This window comes from Hydra vulgaris, chromosome 05, assembly GCF_038396675.1.
Source record: "Hydra vulgaris chromosome 05, alternate assembly HydraT2T_AEP".
Lineage (NCBI taxonomy): Eukaryota > Metazoa > Cnidaria > Hydrozoa > Anthoathecata > Hydridae > Hydra > Hydra vulgaris.
Window position 1 is genome coordinate 43,030,043 of NC_088924.1, and position 24,958 is coordinate 43,055,000.

The 24,958-nt window shown below is 27.0% G+C and overlaps 1 protein-coding gene across 2 annotated transcripts in view; it reads left to right on the forward strand.

Moving 5' to 3' along the window:
• Positions 1-229: 229 nt before the first annotated feature.
• Positions 230-24,958, forward strand: part of LOC136080067 (uncharacterized) — a 118,152-nt gene continuing 93,423 nt past the window's right edge. The window contains exons 1-3 of one of the 2 annotated variants that reach the window (XM_065796681.1): positions 230-429; positions 8,811-9,017; positions 21,365-21,636. In XM_065796681.1, coding sequence (XP_065652753.1) covers positions 345-429; positions 8,811-9,017; positions 21,365-21,636 — 564 coding nt within the window. In that variant the 5' untranslated portion in view covers positions 230-344. Of the gene's footprint in view, positions 430-2,430; positions 2,776-8,810; positions 9,018-21,364; positions 21,637-24,958 lie in introns of those variants that run through there. The other variant, XM_065796682.1, reaches the window with a different exon arrangement.

A 24,958-nucleotide genomic window follows, 5' to 3' on the forward strand; every position in this document is an offset into this window, starting at 1 on the left:
AAACTAAAATTATTTTTGACTTTTATTTTATAACAAATATGAAATCAAATAAATAAATAAAAATTGTGAATAACCACATCATTATCAAAGTTTTTTAAAGATCAGTTATTAATTCCAAGTTCGGATATTTTTAACTACAAAGTAATGAATAAAATATGAAAGTTAAAAAAACTACTCAGAATATTCAAGACTTACAAAAAAATTTTTTTATCATAACAATTTTTAGAAGATTTACTTCGATACACCATATAAAGAAACATAAAGAAGTTAACTTAAATACCGGGTGTAATCTTTTAAAATATCTCCGAAGATTAAAACCTACAAGGCCGAAAAATATAGGACAAATGATTACGGTAACCTATAAAAAATTGATCAGTTTGTTGATAATCAGTATCATCTTGTTCTGTGTGTGCTACAGACTAGTACGCGGTATGTTCTTGTAATAAATTACAGTTTTCTTGCAATTATTTAGTGCGATGAAGAAACTTTCCATATTTGCATATTTGTTGCATATATTAACAAATTAAAACAGTATAAATAGTTTTGTTAATTCAATAATAATAATTTTCAATTTTTTAATTTTTAAGAATAAAACATATATATATATATATATATATATATATATATATATATATATATATATATATATATATATATATATATATATAAGGAAGGATATTCTGCTTAAGTAATTATATACACACATATATATATATATATATATATATATATATATATATATATATATATATAAGGAAGGATATATAAATATATATAAATATATATATATATATATATATATATATAATATATATATATATATATATATATATATATATATATACATATATATATTTATATATATATATATATATTTATATATATATATATATATATATATATATATATATATATATATATATATATATATATATATATATATATATATATTTATATATATATATAATTACTTAAGCAGAATATCCTTCCGCATTACGTGCTGAAGGATAAACAGACTGTAAATTTAGATTTATTATCAACTATTTAAAAAAATTCTTTGAGCATATCAAACATTATGTTTGTAAAAAACACTAACTTAACTTACACGAGTATATATATATATATATATATATATATATATATTTATATATATATATATATATATTTATATATATATATATATATATATATATATATATATATATATATATATATATATATATATATATATATATATATATATATATATATATATATATATATCAAAATCAAAATAAACATGTGGAATTATTAAACGGAAACTAGATGCAGGGTATAAAGATTCAGGTTCCAAAGTACTTGTCAACATTAGGATTTTTGACGTTAATGCGGTTGAAATTTTACTGGGTGTAAAAGCTACTTGGGGGATGATATTAGGGTTGATAAGATAGATTCCTGATGATCGGAATCCTGATATGGCATTCTCTAGTGCAGTGGCACGCAACCATGCTTGAGTAAATAATAGTGGAAACTGCAGTTTTGACAGTGATCGTTCCGGAAAATTTCTTCTAAAATTATTTATGGAAACATTCGAGTAAATTTTAAATGGTTTAAAAACGCTTTTGTCCAGAGGTTGAAGTTTGTGACTACAATGCGTTCGAAGACAAAGCATATGGATGTTTAACTTTTCGGCTTCCTCTATAATAGCAATATAAAAATGACTACGATGTCCGTCAAAAGTCAACAAGGCTTTTCCTGATAATCGGTGCTGGTTAAAACGACGCAATAAAGTAGAAAATTCTTCCTTAGTAATATATCCTTTTGTGAAATGAGTAAGGGGATAATTTTTGGGAAATTATCCCCTTACTCCTGTTTCAAACTTTTTCCTTTATACAAAATCAAAGGTGGAATCCAATTGGATCAAGTAGCATTTGTACATGCAACTTCAATTTATCCTCTATTTGCATGAGTAGCTATGTGTACACGTTTTGCTCCTTTCTTTGCCATTACTACATGAGTGCCAGTTATTGTTAATTGGAATCCAGATTCATCAACGTTGTAAATGAATTCAAATGCTGTTCCAAACTTAGTTTTTTGTAGAGTTTATTAACAAGATAGTTAAAGTTTTGAACAGTTTCAGCATTGGATTACATTAGCCTATCATAAATCAAACCTTCACATTGCTTAGGAGCAACATCAGGATGGTGCCTGAGAAATCCTGATTGCCAATCTTTGCCTAAAATTATTTGTTTCGTTTGTATAATTATTTTTATTTTATTATTTTATTTAAATATATATTGACAAAACCTTTTGTTTGCGGAAACGTTGCAGTGAACAGACGCTTTTTAACAGCTCTTCAAATATTTATCAATCATTTACTATTTAAGTAGTTATAAATTATTAAAATAAAAGATAAATCTAAAATGTCAGTTACGCTTGTAGAAGTTAAATAAATGCTTAAGGAAATGTGTTTAGAATATGGAAAAGAAATGGAAACTATGCTTAAAAAACAACAACAAATATTTATAGATACCTTAAGCGCAAATACAAAAGTAGAAGAAAACGCTGAAAAAATGCAAACAAGACTTAAAATTTAGTTTAAACTTTCATGCTGAAGTTTTTGACAAAAAAATTGCAACAAGTAAAACAACAAGCGAGTAGGAAAGGAAAACATTACAACGCAAAATAAAAATAAAAAGCTAAGAAAGTTTGAAGATAGATCGAGAAGAAATAAATTAAGAATAGACGGATTACCAGAAAGTGAGAAAGAAACATAGAATGACACTAAGGATAAAGGTAAATTATTTTTAGTAGTTGGGATAAAACTACTTAAACGAAGATATTTCCCATGAGACTGTCAATATTAGGAAAAGACTCCTGGCTGAAGTAAAAGAAAACGCAATAATGGTGAAAATGTTTGTTTAAGGTACAACAAAATTGTTAAATTAGGTATTATTCAAAAAAAAAAAATCTTATTTCTATATTTATATCTTACACGTATATATATATATATATATATATATATATATATATATATATATATATATATATATATATATATATATATATATATATATATATATATTGTAAATATCTATATGTATATATATATATATATATATATATATATATATATATATATATATATATATATATATATATATTATTTATATTATATATATATATATATATATATATATATATATATATATATATATATATATATATATATATATATATATATATATATATATATATATATATATATATATATATATATATATATATATATATATACGCGTTTAAATAAAAAAAAACCTATTTTCCATAAAACATTGATATATAGCAAATATTGCCTGACTGGAATGGGCTAATAACGCCACATGTTTAATTTGATTTTCGATATTGAGATTTTTTGCATATGTGTTGTAATTGTACTTGAAGCTTGTAATTTTATGTTTTTTCTAATTTTATGTTTCTTAGCTTTTCACTGTTTAACACTTTTTCTTTTTTCTTTTTTTATTTTTATCGGCTGATTTTTTTAGTTACTTTAATGGGAGTGGATGATAAGGACATGTCTTCTGCAAGCTCCGGTCGAAACGTTATTGTTATATTTTTATGTTGTAAAAACAGCGTAAAAGCTTATTTTTTAATGACAAAATTAAATAAATAAAAAAAAAGACGAAACACTCTTTGCTTCAACTCAGATTCTACTGTTTCGCGAATAATAGTTTGAATTAAATTTGAAAGCAAAAACATAAAATTACAAGCTTCAAGTACAATTACAACACATATGCAAAAAATCTCAATATCGAAAATCAAAATAAACATGTGGCGTTATTAGCCCATTCCAGTCAGGTAATATTGGCAAATATCAATGTTTTATGGAAAATAGGGTTTTTTTTATTTACATTGTAAACATTGCTCTCTTTCAAAAATCAAATAATGTATTAGGGACATGAATAAACAAAAATAACATTAAAACATTGTTTTAAGCAAGTAAAGATAAGAAAGATTCAATTTATTCATTTTTTTTGAATATCACTTACTTTTATAGTTTTTTTGGAGACACTTATTTTTGTACCTGCATTTAGAAACCAATTCCGATTTTTCGTTTAAAAAACATTATTGGTTTGCATGTGTAATAATTTCAAACTTTTCTTGTAGGCATAGCATGCATTTTTTTTAAGATAATGTTATATGCAGGTGCTGACTTAATGGTGGACCAACTCAGTATAAAATCATCAATATTTTTATCTTTTAATTCCTATATATATTTTGAAAGCATGGTGTCTTTTGAATGCTTTTTGTTTTTAAAGGATTGTTTATGGTTGGCAAAACGGTTTATCCATTTACCCCCTGTTATGCCAATATATTGTTTATCAGGTACATTCTTAGAGGAAACAACACATTAATATACCACATTTTTGGATAAACAACTTCCACTTATTGGAAATTGTTTTTTTGGTTTTAATTACAATTTTCTGTAGTTTTTTCATTTGCGATTTCTTTTTTTGTTTAACAAAGCATTATTGTTACCTTTAATAATTCTTTCCATACTTTTTGTGCAATTAATTAACTTTAATTGTATTTCGATTCAAAATTATTTGTTATTTATTAGAGGGCATGAAATGCTTATCGACTAATTTTAAAAACGCTTTTCCTATATTAGTGGAAGCATTTTTGCTATATGGGCGTTAATGCAAATTACATTTCTAGTTCTATTTCACTTTTTTGTATACTTTGCTTCAGGGTCAAATTTTAGTTCAAAATTTGTAAAACCACTTTTTTTAAGGGCATCTTCAAATATTTGTTTAAAGTAATTAAATACATTTTCATTAGAAAAGTTTCAGTTTAGCCTGTTTTTAATTGAAATCAGGATTTGTTTTAGAATTTGGGATGGATGATTTGAGTTATACAATATTAATATTTAATAATAATTAATAATTTATATTTAATAATAATTAATAAACAATAGTTCATAGTTTGGGTTTGTGAAAGGCTTATATAAATTTTTAAGGAGTTTAAGAAAGTTCACAGTTTTTAATTTATGTTTATTTCGTTTTAAAAGACAATACTTTAAAAAATTTTTATGATATCTTTTCTAATTTTATCTAGCTGTGGACATGATGTTTTTTGCATTAGTATTAAACCATCGTCGATAAAGGCCAAAACCATTTATATTAGCTACTTTACTTAATAAATCTAAAATATATATAGTCCAACAAATTCACAAATTTCTGCTCCATCATAACTGTCCAGTGTTATATCAAAGCAGTCATGTACTTTTTCTGGTTCCATGTTTCTTTATTAAAATAAAGTATTATTTTTCTACATTGTTTTATTAAACGGATTTTTTTTCCAGAACTAAATTAAATTTGCAACAGTAAAAAAATACCACTAATGTTATAAATTGGTTCTTCATATTTGAAAAAACAAAGACTACATTTATTCAATATGACATTAATGATTTTTACCCCTCAATAACTACATATATTTTAGATGAAACAATTAAATTTGCAAAAAGCCACACAGTTATTTCTAGCAATGTTATTAATTTTGTCCAATTTAATTTTGCATACATGTCTATCTCACTTTTTGAGGGAACCAATAACACTCAAGGAAGTTTGTTTTGAAAACTTGGTTTATGGTCTTTCAGTGTTAGGAAGGCTTGAGCAGGGGCAGTTGATTCAATTCTGTTAAGAAGGTTTATTTTTTAGCAATACTTTGCGCTTCCAAATTATTTCTCTATATTTTTAGGGGCTTTCTTGTAAGAACAAGTAATATTGTCGCGTAAAATTTTTTCATAGATTTTTGTTTTGCTTTGGTCAAGTTCATTTAACATCCAACTTTAATTTTGTTTGAAGTTCGTTTTTTATAGAGAAAAACTATATTGTTTTAGTTAAATTAAATAGGTCATTTTCAAAATTTCCAAGTCAGGTATAAAAGGTGGGGTACTTTTTGTTTTAAATTCATAAGAATCATTATCTTGGTTATTATTAAATACATCATATGTATTTTTTTTTTGGTTTTAAGAAAAAATGGGCTTTACGAAAAACTATTTTAAAGAAATGCTCACCTTTTTCAATCAAAGAAATAGTATAACTTTTTTTATCTAACATAGGTATATTTTTCAATGATAAAGTAAAATTATTAGTTTTCATATTTACATGGAATGTAAAAACACAAATAAAAGTGCTCAACAAATGTTAATAAGGAACCTAATATATATTTAAACAATTTTAAAATGTATTCTACAAAGTAGAGTGCTCAATGTTTCTAATAGAAGAGAGCAGTTATAAAGTAGTAGAAAATCAGTTAACAAAAACTTTTTTCATTTAACAATGTATTTCATCAATAAAGACTCATCAGAAAAATATGATCAAATTAACAAAACCAAAATTAAATTACAGGAAGTCGCAAATATCTTAACTACTGTAAAGTTTCACACATTTGTGGAATATGCTGACACTATTATAAAAAGAGTTCTTTAGAATCGAATATTTTTCCTTTTTTTTTAATATATTTTTCATAAAGGGGGTTTAATGTAACTATTATTTGAGCTAAAATTAATAATTATAAACTAAAATTTGACCATGAAAAATAGAACACAAAAAAGCGAAATAGAACTAGAAATGTAGTTTGCATTAACGCCCATATAGCAAAAATGTTTCCACTAATATAGGAAAAGTGTTTTTAAAAATAGTCGATAAGAATTTCATGCCCTCTAATAAATCGCAAATAATTTTGAGTCGAAATACAATTAAAGTTAGCTACAATTGCACAAAAAGTATGTAAAGAATTATTAAAGACTTACAGAAAATTGTAATTGTAACCAAAAAAACAATTTCCAATAAGTGGAAGTTGTTTATCCAAAAATGTGGTATATTAAGAATGTACCTGATAAACATTATATTGGCATAACAGGGGGTAAATAGAAAAAACGTTTGCCAATCATAAGCAATCCTTTAAAAACAAAAAGTTTCAAATGCTTTCAAAATATATTTAGGAATTAAAAGATAAAAATATTGATGATTTTATACTGAATTGGTCCACCATTAAGTCAGCACCTGCATATAACATTATCTTAAAAAAAAAATGCATACTATGCCAACAAGAAAAGTTTGAAATTATTACACATGCAAACCAAGAATATTTATTAAACGAAAAATCGGACTTGGTTTCTTAATGTAGGTACAACAATAAGTTTCTCCAAAAAAAAACTATAAAAGTAAGTGAGCTCTAATAATAATAACATAAAGCGTCCTTTATGATGAATATTTTTTTAAAAAAGATGAAGTAATCAATTCTAAAGAATTCTTTTTATAATAGTGCCAGCATACTCCACACATTTGTGAAAATTTACCGTAGTTAGAAAACTGATATATGATATATATATATATATATATTCGTTTTATAACTACTATATATATATATATATATATATATATATATATATAATATATATATATATATATATATATATATATATTAAGAGAGAGAGAAAGAGAGAGAGAGAGAGAGAGAGAGAGAGAGAGAGAGAGAGAGAGAGAGAGAAAGAGATGACAGAGAATTAAATAAATAGATATTTATTCAAAGCGTGTTGTGCAAAAGCATATTGATGATGAGGGGTAAACCACTTGTTCAAGACCAAAATGTTGTTTTTAAGTTTATCTTTTCGAAAATTTTATCCACTTTTCTTTTTTGTATAAATAAAGCAAGGTTTGTGTTTGGAAATGTGATAAAAATTTAAAATAACACTTTTTTTTATATCAGCAATATTATAGCATCCAGAAAGACTACTGTTGTTTATTATATGAAGAACTTACAAAACTTTCTTTTTTATTATTACTTTCAAGATATATATTGTTATTGAAGTATTTTTTAAACTAATTGTTCTATATTTTTACATTTATTATTTTCAATAAATATTTTGTAAAGTATAAATATATTATATGGTTATTGCAAATACGTACTATTGGGGCTCGGTGATAAGACAAATAAATGACTTCTACTTGCCCCGCCTGTGTTTTTATTTTAAATTTTTAAATTGTAAAAGTTATTTAACGGCAAAAAAAACAAAACAAATAAACAAAACATCAATAAAAATTTGGAACTTATTTGTCTTTATATTTTGTCTGCCATATTTTTAACTGTTTATTTATCTATTATATAGTTAAAATAAAATTTTTAGAGTAAACCTTTTTTGTACAAAAATTTGTGTAAATCATTTTTAAATACATTGAGAAACGAGATTGATTTTTACATAGACATACATATATGTCAAACTGCGTTCCTTTCTTAGGAGCTTAAACCCAAAATTGCTCCTTTTAATTTCCTTTATGAGGTATTACACATATCTCATATATTACACATATCTCATATATTACACATATCTCATATATTACACATATCTCATATATTACACATATCTCATATATTACACATATCTCATATATTACACATATCTCGTAATTTGGAAAATCAAATATATATAACTTTAAACTCTCCTAACTTTGAGGAGGTTACAGTTTTATTAAATTCATGATTTTTAAACGCTAAGAAACTATTTTTTAAAATTAAAAAACTTATTAACTTATATTTTATGTTCCCAAACTCTAATCATCGCAATCCAGTTTTATAGAAGCGGTCATGGACACGGACCGCTTCTATGAATACTGCAATGCTACTTACATCATTTGATGAAAGTATATGGTACTAATTATGTATTTAGGGTGTCTGTGATATAGACAGATTTTATGTAACATTAATTTATATTATAAGTTTTGTTATTTTTTTATTCTTATATAAAAGTTTCGCTTTTAATATAGGATGCACTTGGGAGCAAAATATCATGTCAGATAATAGTGGAGGTATAGCATCAGTTCTAAGTAATACACAAAACGATTGCTGTTTATATTGTCTAAATAACTTTACTGACACCTTTGCTGCTTTTTTCTTGGATTCACAGTGCACATGTTTAAATGTAAATCACGAGAGAGTTGTGTTTAATGGAGCCTACTATACATATATAACAAGTATGATATTTTTTTAAAAATTGATTTTTCTAAGCTTTGCATTAATTTTAACACTGAAGCCACGCAAACTTAAAAAAAAATTATAAATGATATAGAACATTATTCTTAAATAACAGAGGTCGGCAACCAGTTTTAAGTAGAAAGTTATTTTTCCTTAAAGAACTTTTAGAAAACGTTTTGAGAGTCTCGAATAAGCTTGTGTAAAAAACTGAAGCCAATAATCAATAACTTATTATTTTATGACATTTAAGTAGCTTAAATACTTGCTTTTAAATATTAAAAATTAAATAAACAAATAAATAGAAAAAAAACAAAAAATTTTTGAGATTTTTGTGAGTGTAATGATTAAGCGGTAGTGGTATCGTGGTCACATGCAGGTTAAGTGCTTGCTTCATAAGTGAAAAGTTGATCATCATGGTAAATTTGTCCTTAAAATATTTCATTGAGATTGCTAAGATAGCTAAGCGATGTATCTTATCCTATCATTACATAACTTCTTAGCAACGACTTTGATTATCTTAACATAACATCATTTAAATTGGTTGTTGATAACCGTTACGAAATAAAGTTATTGTAACTAATTGCCACCGTTTAATTAAAGGTATTAGAAAGCTTTAGACAACAACAAAAATGTTTTAATGTCGATACAATAAAGAAACATTTAAGAACACCTCCCCTTTTCCCCTTCCTCCTAGATAAACATCGGATATTTATATACAACAAAAGGTCAGTAGTTCTTTTTTTAACTTTATCAAACAATAGGCAAAATTTGTGAAAATTTAATGTTTAAAAGACGATTCTATTTGACAACTTTTCTTACCAAGTTGTTTGCATTTTTGGCAAAAGTATAATTTTGTTTAAAAAGTTAGCTATGGCAGGTTGAAATGTAGTTAGATAAATTTCCATTTCTAATTTAAAAACACAGTTTTTGCACTGGTTTTATGTTTAAGCAACATGTACATAAATTTACAGCTTTTAATTACAATGTTGAAAAATTTTTAAAGTATTTTTACTTAGTAAAAATTATAAGAATTTTTTTAATAAAAGTTTTAATTTGTTTTAATAAAATTAAAAAATATATAAATCAGAAATAATGAAGAGTCACACAGTCGGAAAATGCCTTATATGGCTCGTAAGCTGCGGACCGCTGTTATATAAGAATTGCTTTTTTTAAGTGTCTCGTAAAAATTAATATAAATTAACAACAACAACAACTCGCAATATATTTTCCATAAATCATATTTACTTGGAGACTGAATAAGTGCGACTTTATATAGTGCAAGCTAGCATAAATGCTAAGCAGTCGTAAAATATGTCATTAGTGCAAATTCGCATAAGTGTAAAAATACGAAAAAAAGATAAGATGATTTATTTATTCTAAACTGAATAAAGTAAAATAATTAATTTGATGAGCAAATAGAAAATAAATAAAAAGAAATAAAAAAATAGAAAATAAAATAAAAGGAAATAAAAAAAAAGAAAAAATATATAAAACATATAAAATACTAATCAATTTAAAACAACTTTTGATAAATATAACCAAAAATGAGGAATAAACGTTTACTAGCTTACAAAAAAATTTATATTTCAAACAAGATTTAAACAATTCAAAATAATCAATGAAAATCACAAGGAAAAAGAATTTAAAAAAGAGAAGTAAAAACTTTCTATTAAAAAAGAAAAAGAACTGGCTGAAAAGAAAAAGACTTCTCATTTTTTGATCTAGATTGTCAATATTGTGACCAAAGAAATATTGATCTCATAATTTTTAAATCATAAACTCTACAGTAGCGACATAAAGTCTTTGCACTCAGGAAAAACAAGAAAAAAGTCATTTATTTTTATTATGCAAAAGTTAAAGCACCACCAAACAATACCAAACATGACTCAAATGATACAAATGCATAGCACTTGTAAAAAAACAACACAAATATAAAAAAATGGTAATATTTTGTGTGTCCACCATGTGCATCAATGACTGCTTGTATGCGCTTAGACATTGACTGTACCAGCTTTTGGACTGTGGCAATTGGGATCGCATGTCAAGTGGACTCCAACTGTTGCCACAATTCATCCATATTGTTGGGCTGACTTTTCTGCACCATTCTGAACAGATCCTCCCACAAATTTTCTATGGGGTTCAACTCGGGACTTTGTGGTTGCCATTCAATCACATTGATGCGTGCAATTCGAAAGTATTCAGTAACTTTTTTGGCTTTGTGGCAGGGAGCATTGTCTTGTTGGAAAACAAACGTCTTATTTCTGCCAAAAAGCTTGGTGGCAGATGGCTTAACTTGCGCTTTGAGTATTTCTATGTACTTATATTGGTTAACAGTGCCTGTACAACGATACAGCCGGCGAACACCAAATCCCTACATGCAACCCCTAATCATAAGGGAACCTCCACCATGTTTCACTGTCGATGCAACACATTGAGAACTAAATCTCTCACAAACTTTCCTTCTAACATACGCTCGTTTTGCTCCACATAATACAGTAAAACAACTCTCATCACTTCACAACACTTTATTCCACTGTTCAACAGTCCAGTTCTTGTGTTGCCTTGCAAATGCTTCGCAATATTGTCAGGCCGCAATAATGGCTTTTTGGCAGCACGTCTGCCATTCAAACCAGCTTGCTGAAGGCGTTTCTTTATGGTTCTTGCTGCCAGATTGATGCTGTGCGTTTTTTCCCATGTAACTGGCTACATCAGATGTCGCGTCGAAGCAATTAACCAGACTTGCCTGATCCAAAAGCCGATCTTCCCAAATGGTCGTTTTGCGTGGTCTGCCAGAACGCTTTTTGTCTTTTACAGTCCCAGTCTCTCTCTCTCGTTTGATGGTGTAGATGACAGTCCTCAAGCTAACCTTTAATGCTTTAGCAATATCCCTGTCGTTCAAGAGATAATGGGATGGCCATATTGATAACAATCCTATACAAAAAAGCACACATTTTTTTCTATTAACTCATAAAATTATGCAGAAAATAATTGTTCACGTTAAGTTTAGTTGACAAGAATAAAAAATAAACTAGAGATTTGGTGTGAAATAATGATATATGTGTAATTGTAATTAATTAGAATAACTATAGTTACTAATTATAATTAGTAATTAATTGATAATTACTATGGTGTTAAACCAATCAAAATTGTAGTAAAAGTTATAGAGTGATAATGTGTGGTATACAGCAACCACAAATTTCAACAAATATGCGCAAAAACATCCAAAAACTATATTTTACTTACCAGTATAACACAGATTGTATTGAAAATAGTGGCAGGGTCTTAATCAACCAACAATAGCAATTAAATTAACAAGTTAAACTAAATGAAAATCGTTGCTGATAACGCGGTAGATGTCCAATTAGAGATTTAGACAAATTACCGAAGGAAAAGCTTTAAAAAGTAATATACCAAGGCAACCTAAGTACATGTTGTGTAAAATCCAACAGTGTGGCAGAGACTTTATGCCACCACTGTATGTTCTTTTTCCATTTAAACATATCCTCTTTACAAAAGCACGTTGAAGATTTGAACAAATTATTATCATTAATTAGTTTTGAAATTAGCATTAGTGGAATTACAGAAACAAGGTTAAAAACAGAATTTCCTTCCATAAATCCCATTATTGCTCAAAACTATAATTTTGAGCACACACCAACCGAATCTTCGTTTGGTGGAGCTTTGTTCTATTTATTAAAAGTATGATTTAATAAAAAAGAAATGATTTGATCATATATTCACCAAACTATTTAGAATCTACTTTTGTTGAACTTTTTTTGCCAAAGAACCAAATGTTATTGTTGTTTGCATATATAGACAATCTAGCATGAATGTAAATGACTTTATTAATAAAAGGTCAGTCCTTCTCTAAAAATATCTAGTGAAAATAAATCTGTAATTCTACTTGGCAATTTTAACATGGATCTGATACAGTCAAACTCTGGCTTTGCAACTTCCGAGTTTTTAAACTTACTTACTTATAATATTTCCCCATTTATTACGCTACAAACGAGAGTTACTGACCATTCTGCTACAATCATTGACAATATCTTTTCAAATGTAACCAATAAAAAAATTTATTCAGAAAATCTAACAACTTTTATTTCTGATCAACTACTTCAATTTCTTATTTGTCCTAATTTCAACAAACTATTTATACCACGCAATCATAATTAATACCGCAGAAACTTCAAAAAGTATAATAAAGAATCATTTAAATCTAAATTATCAAAGTTTGATTGGAATGACATTACCAAAAATAACGATTTTAACTCTAGTTTTGAAGCATTTATTTCTCAAATAATATTATAGTTAGATTGTCATGTGCCACTCAAAAAAATTAGCATTAAGAGCTACAAGCGTCAATACAAACCATGGATTACTAAAGGAATAATAAAATCCATTCAAATTTGAAATCTTATTTACAGGAAAATTTTAAGTATAAAAGATCCAAAAAATATAACTAAACTAAAAACAATCTTTAAATGCTGTAAACATACCATAATTGATCTAATAAAACTGAGTAAAAAATTACATTAAAAAAAATTCTTCTCAGAAAGTAAAAAAATCTTCCTGAAACCTGGAGAATCATAAAAAGTCTAAAAAATGGCAAAAATATCAATAATGTACCTCCATATTGCTTATAAGTTAACGAAACATACATAACTGAACCAACTTAAATCTGCGAAGAATTCAACAACTTTTTCATAAATGTAGCTTATAATCTTAAACATCCGAATCTTCATAGTTTACTGATATCTTAAACAAGCCATTCAAAAATCTCATCACTTATATATAAATTAAAAGCTAGAAAATCAATTAGTCCTAACATCATCCCCACAAACATTCTTATTGACTTTTGTTATAAATTTTCTCATAATCTTTCCAAGCTATTTTAGATCTCCTTCGAAAATGGAATTTTTCCTGACATTTTGGAATTCCAGTATATAAAAGTTGCTCAAAACTCTCATGTACTAACTAAAGAATAAATTCAATTCTATCTAACCATACCAAGCTCCTTGAAAAACTAATATTTTCTAGATTTCACTCATTTTAAGTTCTTTTAACTGTTTAAATAATTTTCAGTATGAATTTTGATCAAAGCACTCTACTTGCCACGCTTTATTAAGTATAACCAAAAAAATAAAAAATGCACTCAATACTGGTCATTTTGTTGTTGGTGTTTTTATCGACTTACAAAAAGCGTTCGATACTGTTAATCATAACATTTTAATTTCTAAATTTAAACATTACGGAATCCGAGGAGTTGCTTGTAATTGGTTCCAATTTTATCTTTTAAAGCGGAAGCAGTTTGTTAGCATTAATGGTAACAAATCAAATGGCAATCATATAGTTTGTGGTGTTCCCCAGGGCTCTGTTCTTGGCCCTTTGTTATTTTTGTTTTATATTAATGATCTAAATAACTCTGTCTACTTCTCATTAGTCCGTCTCTTTGCTAACGATACTTATATCTTGCATATTAATTCTCAACCCTGTCTCATCATTCCTTGTGTAAGAATATAAACTTATATCTAAAAGGTTTAGTTCATTGGCTATGTGCAAACTTAATTTCTCTGAACATGTATAAAACTAAACTAATATTATTTTCATCTCCATAACAAAAACTTTTATACATCAATCATGTAACTAAAATTAAAATTAATAATAAACGTTTATATCCAACACACGTTGTTAAATATCTTGGTATTTTTCTAGATTCGAACCTTTAGAGGAATTTTTATATAGATGCACTCGGTAAAAAACTAAATCAAGCTAACGGCATGCTTTCAATAATTCGCTGTTATGTTGATAAAACTACCCTTAAGAATCTGTATTTTTCAATTTTTCAGTCTCATCCTAACTACTGTGTTTGGCAAACAAAATGGCAACTTTAATATTATTAAACAATTAGCAGCTCAGCGCCAATCAATCAGAAGAATAAATTTTCGACTCCCTATTACAGAAACTTCAAATTTCTTCAAAAAACTCTAAATTCCAACTTTGTCAGCACTAGTTAGAACTTCTTATCCTCTTTTTGTTTTTAACTTCCTTAATAAAAATTTACCTTCCTCTATTACAACATTCTTTACTGCACTGAAACTTGATTTCTATAATCACATTTAACAAGAAACATTAATAATGGAAAACTAAATGTCCCTCCCTATAAAACTTTGAGGTATGGTAAGTATTTAATTACACATTTGTGCATCAGTTAATGGAGTCGATGTCTTCGGTGCATTGTAAATGAGTTTGAAAAATTAAAACTTAAAAATTATTTATCTTTATTTCTTTTTTAAAACAAAATAAATTTAAATAAATGCTTAAAAAAAAATTATTTTAAAGTTTTTATCATTATCAACTTCTTTTAGTTTTCTTACTTTACTTGTTGTTCTTACTATTTTTGTTGAAACTTTATTGTTTTTGCCATTATTACTTATTTTTTTCATTACTGCTATTTTTATTACTATTGTTATTATAATTGTAATAAATACTGTTATTTTTTCTGTTACTTTTGCTCTGTTAATGAATAAAGTTATTATTGTTATCTTTATTCTTTTCTGAATTAATTTTTTATTATAACTATTTGGTGTCACTCCATTAATAATGTTTTAGTTTAGAAATTAAAATGGTAAACGAATGCAAAAGTCATAATGTTTGTATGTATAAGATATAATACACAAGAGATAATGTTTGTATATAAAAGATACTTGTTGACGTAAGAAGAATGAGTATATGATTTGAGTTCGTAAGCAAAGTTTGTAAAAAAAAGTGTTTAATGTTTCAGAGAAATGATATGGATCAGTTGAATAAGTTTTATTTTCTTGTAAACAGTAGGGAGATAATTTATTTGATTATTAATGTCCTTCAAAAGTTACAAATAAATATTTTACACACACATGCCTTTTATACTTATATATATTTACAGCCATGTCTCACTTTTACTTACGATAGTATAGCTTACAAATTGAGAGGAAACTTAAAAGGTGGGTAATATCTAAAAATCAGTTGCGCCAAATATTCAATTGTTAAAAAGCAACACAAATTTTCTATGATTATCTGTAAAATGTATATATGTTCATGTATACTTTACGCTATGATAAAATTGTTAAAAAAAATTTAAAAAAACTCAAGTACAAAATAAATTTAAATAAACTAAATAAACAAATGCTATGAGGAAAGTGTAAATAAAATTTAAATTAACTATACATACAACTTGCATAACTTCCAACTTTAATTTTTTTTAAACATGTTTAAGTTATCATTGGAAAGTCAATGTTTCTATAGTCACGGTTATTAAAAGAAAATATTTTTATTTTTTGATTAGTAAATTTTTGATAGGTAAACCAGCCATAGTTAGGTAGAATGTAATTTCTTTTTTAGTTATACATTGCTGAAGCTATCACCGGTTAATACAAATTGTCAGAACTCGGTAGAATAAATTTTTCTCGTCTTTAAAATTGCCTATAAAAGTTCGTAAAATTTTTTATTTAAAATACCAATTGCTCACCAATTATTAAAAGGAGTTTAAAAAATTTAAAAGACCTCTTCAATTTGGATATTAGCTTTTCAAAGTTGCAGTTGCAGTTTCATGTTTAAGTGCTAATGCTGCTGCGACGTTTTGTTTACTATTTTCAGATGTAATACTTCATATGTAAGTTTAAAAGCCTTTCTTAAATTGTTGTTATAACTTTTGCATAAATCATCTCAAACAATACATCCTCATAGACAATCAATATCAATAATTGCATAAATGCAACCATTCCTTTGTCCAAGCTGCTTTATTTTTTAGCACCAACATACTCTGTTCCGTTGCATTGTGCTGCTTTTGTTAATACATTTTGTCTACCATCATTACACAATTACTAGAAATTTTTCTTATCTACCTAAAAGTCTAAAAAATCTTTAAGAAATGAACATCTTTTTGCAAAATTATATTTAATAATAGTGTTGATGATAACAACAATGTTAATAATAGGAACTTTCTAAGTTACTGCTACTATAAATGCAAAAAATTTGTAAAAGTAAAACAATTTGTTTCTGCAGAAATTGTAGCCTTCCTTGTGGCTCTTTCAAGTCGCTTAAATTGAAATTCAGGCGGTTTTACTGATTCCTTCTAGTCATTTAAACTTGTAGGAGTTTACTTTGATATTTTTTATTGAACTTCTTAAGAAACTGTTTGGAACTGGTACAGATAATATTTATTACTAAGGCTCCGAAGATTGTTCAAAAGAATTAATTTCATTAGCCAACTCACGGTGCGTCGCCTTAAGCTATATATTTTTCTTGCAATATAATTAAAACAATATGTATTCTTGGAATCAAGTTTCAACAATTAACAAAATTTATCCAAAATTAGTTCAAACTTTGGTCTGCTAGAAAGTAAATGCTTCTTGTTGCTTGTGTTTGCATAAATATCTTTGTGGTGCTTTAATATGTAGATGCAGAATTTAATGCATCAAACTAATTGCGCATTTTTAATATAATTTCTATAAAGGTTAGTAAATTCAACAAGAAAATGAATTTTTGAATTAACCTTCAAGTGAATTTTTAAATCGAAAATTTTATCAACTGCTCTTTTAATTTCCCGTCAACAATATAAGCTGGGAATAAAGAAAGCATTTCTGAAACTTTATATATCTTCGATTGATAAGCTATAATAAACGTAAGAGAGATCAGTTCATCGCACAGTGGGCCAGTAGGTGGACAAAATGGGAAAAATTTTAGTTGTCTAATCTTGAAAACCTATTTAATTTTAGTATCTATATATATTAGGAGAAATCTATTGATAATTTATTTATATTAAATCCCTTAGTTACCAGGACTCTAAGCATTTAAATATTGAGATAAAATAATAATAAAAAAAATTATAAATAAGTATTTAACGGTGACATCAACGTTGTGTTATATTTCAATTACATCTACGTTTTTGAAACAAAAAATTAGTACATGTTATTCTAGAGTATTTAGAGATAAGAAAAACCAATGTGTGAAATAAATTTGTCATAGCATGTTATCTCAGTTATACTTTGAAAATCACAGATTAAAAAAAAAATTTCTTAAGAAACTTATTTTTTGCCGCACAGTAACTAATAATTACCACATTTTGCCATGTGTTGTCTTATATTTATTTGAGCTATATGATGCTTCAATCGAGTTTTAATTGATTGCTCATCCCCTTAAATCCCCGTTCAGATTGTATGTATGTTTTAACTTGGTTGCTATGGTACAAAATTTTGCATAGCAACAACTCATTTTTACATTAACGTTGTTTTAACAGTATTTTACTTGCGCTAAATACAAAATATTGGGGGTATGTATTAAAATGAGATTCAGAATTCTTATGAGGTTAACTTTTTTTGGTTAATATGGATACCTTACTTTGCATAACATAGCAACAACATATTTTCGGTAGTTGTTAGTAATTTAATTATCAACACTGACAGTAATTTAATTACTTTTAATTTTAATTACTAACACTTTTAGTAACTTAATTACTAAGAAGTATTAGTAGTCCAGGCGGCATATATATTATAACATTTTACTTTAAAATACAAAATACTTGTTACAATAATTATTTAGATATGGTTTTGTTAAACTTAGACATTCATAATTTTCTCCAAAAAAACAATTTTAGTATTTCAAAACAAAATATTACTGAAGATATATTAAAATTTATTCAGCCAAAATTTGCTGATTTTAAAGACGTTGATTTTAGACATGCTGTTCAACGATTGGTTTACTTGTATAAAAAAAAAGTGGAAATCTGCAAACTATACTGAGAAAAATTTTGAAAAGAAGTTTGTGAACTGGCTTAATGAATATTTAATTGTCAGAAAAAAAGACAATGAACCAACTGCAAGTAGACGTGGTCGAAAACCAGTTGCATTTGATAATAGTTCTAATAAAACTAAAAAACGGCGTGTATCTTGTTTAATTGAATCTCATTCATCCAATGAATTATTTTTTGCTGCTAATAAAAATTTAGAGATGAATCTGTTGTTATTGCTGCCAACAATGTTTTAAAATATATCAAATACAGATAAAGCAACTAAATTTTCAGCAGACGAAGCACTGGCTTTAATAATTGATGCAAGTCTGACAAATAAAAACAATGACACTAACGTGTAAGGCTGGTTTTGATGGTGCTACTGGCCAAAGCATTTATAAACAAGTTTTATCAGAACCCGTCATTAACAGAGATTTAAAGCGTGAAGAATCATTATTTATTACTTGTCTTGTCCCACTGGATTTGACTGGATTTAACAACAGCAACGAAAAGGTGCCTATTTGGAGAAATCAAAAGACGTCCTCCACAGCCTATTGTAGACCCATAAGATTTGCATACAAAATGGAATCCAAGGATTCTGTGATTGAAGAAGACCAGTACATTAAAAGTGAGATAGAAAGCTTGGGTATGATTTTATTAGAGGTTTGCGGATCTTCTATTGAAGTGAACTGTATTACTGAACTTACAATGATTGATAAGAAGGTTCAAACAATGTTATCTGAAAAAAATAACTTATACCAATGCTGTTCAGTGTGTGGTGTCTCTCTAAAAAATATGAATAGTCTTGATATCCTTAATATAGATTATACTAACAGAGAGTTCAAATATGGTCTTTCCAGTCTTCATGCATGGATTCGATTTTTTGAGATGTTATTGCACATTGCATATAAAAAAAAACAAGAAAGTGGCAAGCAAGATCTAAAGAACACAAAGAAAAGGCATCTGTAGCTAAACAAAAGATTCAGACTGATTTTATGAACAAAATGGGACTTTGTTGTTGATTTCGCTAAAAGTGGTGGTTCTGGAACAAGTAATGATGGCAATACCTCAAGGCGTGTGTTTGCAGCATATGAACAAACAGCTGAAATTCTGGGTATTGACCAAAACCTTATATTCAGATTTTACATTATCTTGGTAACGCTATCTTCAGGATATGAAATAGACTGCTTAAAGTTCAAGGATTATTGTTTTGACACTTTTAGACTATATGTGTCCCTTTATCCATGGTATTACATGGCTCAATCAGTTAACAAAGTATTGATACATGGACATGACATAATTAAAAGCCTTACATTACCCATCGGACTTATGTCAGAGGAAGCTCAAGAGGCTAGAAATAAAGACTTAAAATCTTATCGCGAAAATTTCAGCCGAAAAACATCCAGAAAAGCAACAAATACTGATCTTATCAATAGACTCCTAGTTTCCAGTGATCCTGTTATTTCATCATTGCGTAAATCAACATCACACCAAACAAATCATAAAGCATTTCCTTCAGATGTTTTACAATTACTTAAACAATCTTCAAACGATATTATTGTTTTATAATTTTTTGATGTAATTTAAAATTGATAACGTTTTCTTGCACTATTTTTTGCTTTTTTTATTCCTAAAACATTATTTACCTAAATACTCAATTTTTATTCAATATAGGTGGGTCAAAAATCCGATAAGATATTCAAATATCAATTTACCACTTTGTAACTAAGGAAAGTATCCGGTAACTAAGCAATATAAGTATCCATAACAACTAAATTTAAAAAATTATCACTTTTGTAAGAAGTGTGATCTCATATTGGTACTCATGCCAAATTTAGTGAATATAGCACTTATAAAATATCTGCAGATAACAAAAGTAGGTTGTTGCTAAGCAAAATAACGGTATCCATAGCAACGAATTAAAAAAATATTACCTTCATAAAAAGCGCAGACATCATATTAGTACTCATACTAATTTTAGTGAATATAGCTCTAATATTAAATTAGTTATGAATTTTGTCCAGTAAAAGTGCATTCTGGCCCACTGTGCATCGGGTAAAATTAAAAAGTGGGGGGGGGGGATGTAAGGGGAAAATAGAAACGAGAAAGTAGAAAAAACAAACCAATCAGCGTAGCGTAAGATAAAAATGTAGCCAGAATGACTAGAACAAAAATATATCTTTTAGCAATTATATTATACATTTAATGTTGTTAAAAAACCTTTTAAAATCTTTTTTTAACAAAACAACTTTTATAAAAAAGTTTGACGTCCGTAGTTTGACACTGCTGTGGTTTGCATAGGTTTTCACCATTCCATTTCATTTTTTAAAAATGTTATTATGGAGGAGCTGAGTCAATTTTTTTAATTTTATATTTTCCTATTATTGACTAATTGTTTAAACTTGTCAGGTATTTTTTTAATATAATGCTATTACTGGGAGCTTTACGGGTTTCTTTGATAAGGTTTGTTTATAATAAAAGATAGCTCATAATTTATTTTAAGATGGAAAGAGTATCTGATTTTCAATGAAAAGATTATTATTAACTATTAAATTATAAATAAAAATCTATTATTTTAAGGAGAACCTTTTTCGTTGAACCAATCAAATTACGAGTGCGGCAGCTACGGATCCTTCACTATACTTACACTTTCTTATGTTGTATGGGAAACTGATGCTTACTCCTTTCAAGTTATAAACATGAATTTGGATATGAATCTCTCAACCTCAATTTTAATGATGAAACCAGATTCAAATTTAATAAACTTTGATGGAGCGACTGTTGGAGTGGCATATAGTGCATATCAAAAAATAAAGTCGAATTTTTTTCAAAATATAACAAGAACTTTTAAGGTCTGTGTTTTTCTTCTTTTTTTTTCCAATTACTATTTCTTCTTATACTATATCGTAAATATTAGGGTAGATTGGAAAAAAAAATTGGTTCTTTAAATGTAATAGCAATAAGAATTTGCCCTTTGCCTAAAAATTATTAAATTCGAAATAAGAAAAAAACTTAAAAAGCTATTGTTTTTAGGTGCACCAAGGGGAGGAAAATGGGTCAAAAAGTCTTTAACAATTTTTGTTGATGTTGCAAGTTTAAAAACTTTTTTTTTCTTATTACGAGTTTGCAATGTTAAGTTTAAAAAAAATAAAATTAAATAGAGTTTTTAGCACTCTTTCAGCCCGGAAACTAATTTCTAAATTACTAAAAACAAAAAAAAAATTAAAATGAGTTTTTTTTCCGGACTTTATTGGAATTTTTAGATATTAATATTACTTATTCTGAAAGAGTGTTATAAACGAATTTCGGAAATTGATATCGCATACGATGGTTTTAAAACAAATCAAAACTTACCACAACCAATATAGGAAGCTGATTCAGCCAGTCAAGATCCGAAATAATGATAACAGATATATGGAGAAGTACAGAGAAAAACTTCAATGCTTTAGAAATAAAAGCAAGTTAAAACTTTTTGTACAGTCGCACACTGCTGCCGATGCCTCAAAGACAGATTTATTCTATCGATATTAGAAAGCTCACAAATAATGCTAAAATTGAATGCAAATATAATAACTATAATATTTAATAAAAACTGGCAGAAAAAAAAGGCAGAATACCGTGTTGCAAAATTTAATGTAAATACACTTATAACCTTACTAAATAAATTTAATGTCTTGACTTTGTTGTAGAAAATGTTTTTTATTTAACTTGTTTAAAATTTTTAATTTTTTTATTATACGTCATAAATTAGGAGTTATGTCGTTTATTTTGTGCACCATAGGTAATAATGAAATACGTTGTTACATTAAAATATAAATATGAACCGACTTTGATAAATGATAGTGTTTTTTTAAAAATGGTATTTCTTTTCCAAATGACAGGGGATGCTAAATTATCTTATAATTGCGATATTATTTTGAAAAAAAAACTTCAAACTGATACAGTAGCGTCCAATGGTTTTATGGAAAGGCATAATAAAAAAGAAATTTAACTTATTTATTAGAATATATCTCACTAACGCCAACATATTATATACAAATCAAAAGGTTTTTAAGTTTACAATTATGTTTTAAATAAATATTATTTAATTAACAATTGAAAATTGATATAAAAACAACGATTCCTGATAAGTTCACAAGTTTGCGTCTTCTTTTTTAAGTAGAAAAAATTTTTTAACAATGTTTGATCACAAATTTATATAAACGCAAAATCACATTAGTAATTTCTAGGATATCCTTTAAAATCAAAATTGGCTTTTCATCTATGAGGCATAGAGTCAACTAAATGTATGCAAAAGTCAATGGGAATTGAGTCCCATATTTCTTTGATTTTATTAAATAAATCAGTATGACTTGTAGACTTGATTCCTTTTATTTGACAGTCAACAAGTTTCCATAGATGCTCAATCGGATTTAAGTCATGTGATTGGGGTGGCCATTTCAAAACAATAACTTTATTCTTTCTGAAATACTATAAAACACTTTGGATGCATGCTTTGGGATTGTTATCTTGCTTATACATCAATCCTTGATTTTATCCTTTGCATGAGGCAATATAAAAGTCTTACATATATCTATGTACTTTTCTTGATTTAAAGTCTCAATAATTCTATGGAGCGGACCAACTCCATCTTGACTAAAACATCCCCAAACCATTAAAATACCTCCTCCATATTTTAAGGTAGACAGTTGGTGTTTAGGATCGTCTCTTGTACCTACTGGATCGTATCTTATACCTAATTGATGTCTTGTCCCGCCAGGACGTCTTGCACCTACTGAACGTCTAACATAACTGATTCCATCTGATCTGAACAGTATAAACTTGCTTTTGTCACTTAAAAGAACTTTTGACCATTGTTGACTTCTCCACTTTAAATGATCTAATGCAAACTATTTTTGGGCATTACGGTTTTGTTGAAGGAAACTAATGGCATTTTGGCTGGGCGTCTCCAAATAAATTAGCATGACGTAAAGGAAGTTTTTTAGCAGAAATACTAAAACTCATTCGATAGAAACGTTTCATTTATACGTTGAATCGACAGCAGTCAAATGAGGATTTTCTTCGGTTTGTATTACAAGCTTTTTATCCTGATAATGCATTGATTTGCGTGGCTTTCCTAATTAATTTTTATTCTTTGTAAACCTAGTAAGTTCATATCTCTTCATAATTTGTCTTACCGACTCCATAAAGTTGTTTTACGAAACGATTTTTATTTCGAACTAATTTCAAGACCTTTTTTTTTCTCTGGAGATGAGAAAAATTTCTAAGATCCCACGATCTCAATCACTTATAAATAAAGTTTTCAAATTATTTCCATAAAGTATTTGTTTATAAAATCAACAAACTAGCAATTTTGTCGGAAATATGTTAAAAGTTTTTGCTTGTCCGCAAACTTTTAAACTTATAAAAAATCGTTAATTTGGGAGCAAATTTTTCATATGTAATTAAGTAATCATTATTTGCTCAAAATATAATTGTTAACCGGAAAACCTTTCAATTTGTATATAATATGATTGCTCAAGTGGTGTATGCGCATAAATAACTTTAGGCAATGCAAATAGTTAAAAATAAAAGTTATTAAAATTCTAAAACTAATTCAAAAACATTTGAGAATACGCCCTGGGAGCATCTGAAGATCATTATTTTTTAATTTATATTTTGGAATAGGATGATTTTAAACAAAAAAGCAACTTTTTATTGCTTTTACATATACAAACTTTTGCATTTTTTTTCATCTAATATTTCAATGCACCACCACCACATTCTTTATATTACTTAATGAGATAAGATTCTTAAATATAAAGTTCTTTACACATGTTATCAGTTTGCGTTTGTTCATTTCATAGGTAAAATATACTTTAATAGTTTAAATATGCAAATATTTTATACAATAATACAAAAATTTAACAATAATTTAAACAACCTTTTGTTACATATAAATATGTTCACAATAATGAGCTTAAACAGCTCGACCTTTAAAAATATCTTAATTGAAACAAACTTAAGTAAGTTTTCTACGTAGGTTAAATCAGAAAGCATTGTAAAATATTTAGATAAATGTAGCTTGAAAACAAAAACCTCACTTCAACCTCATCTCCACCACCCAAACTTAACGACAACTTAATGAAATATCAAGTTTATATCCTATACTACAGGCCCGTAACAACCGTGTAA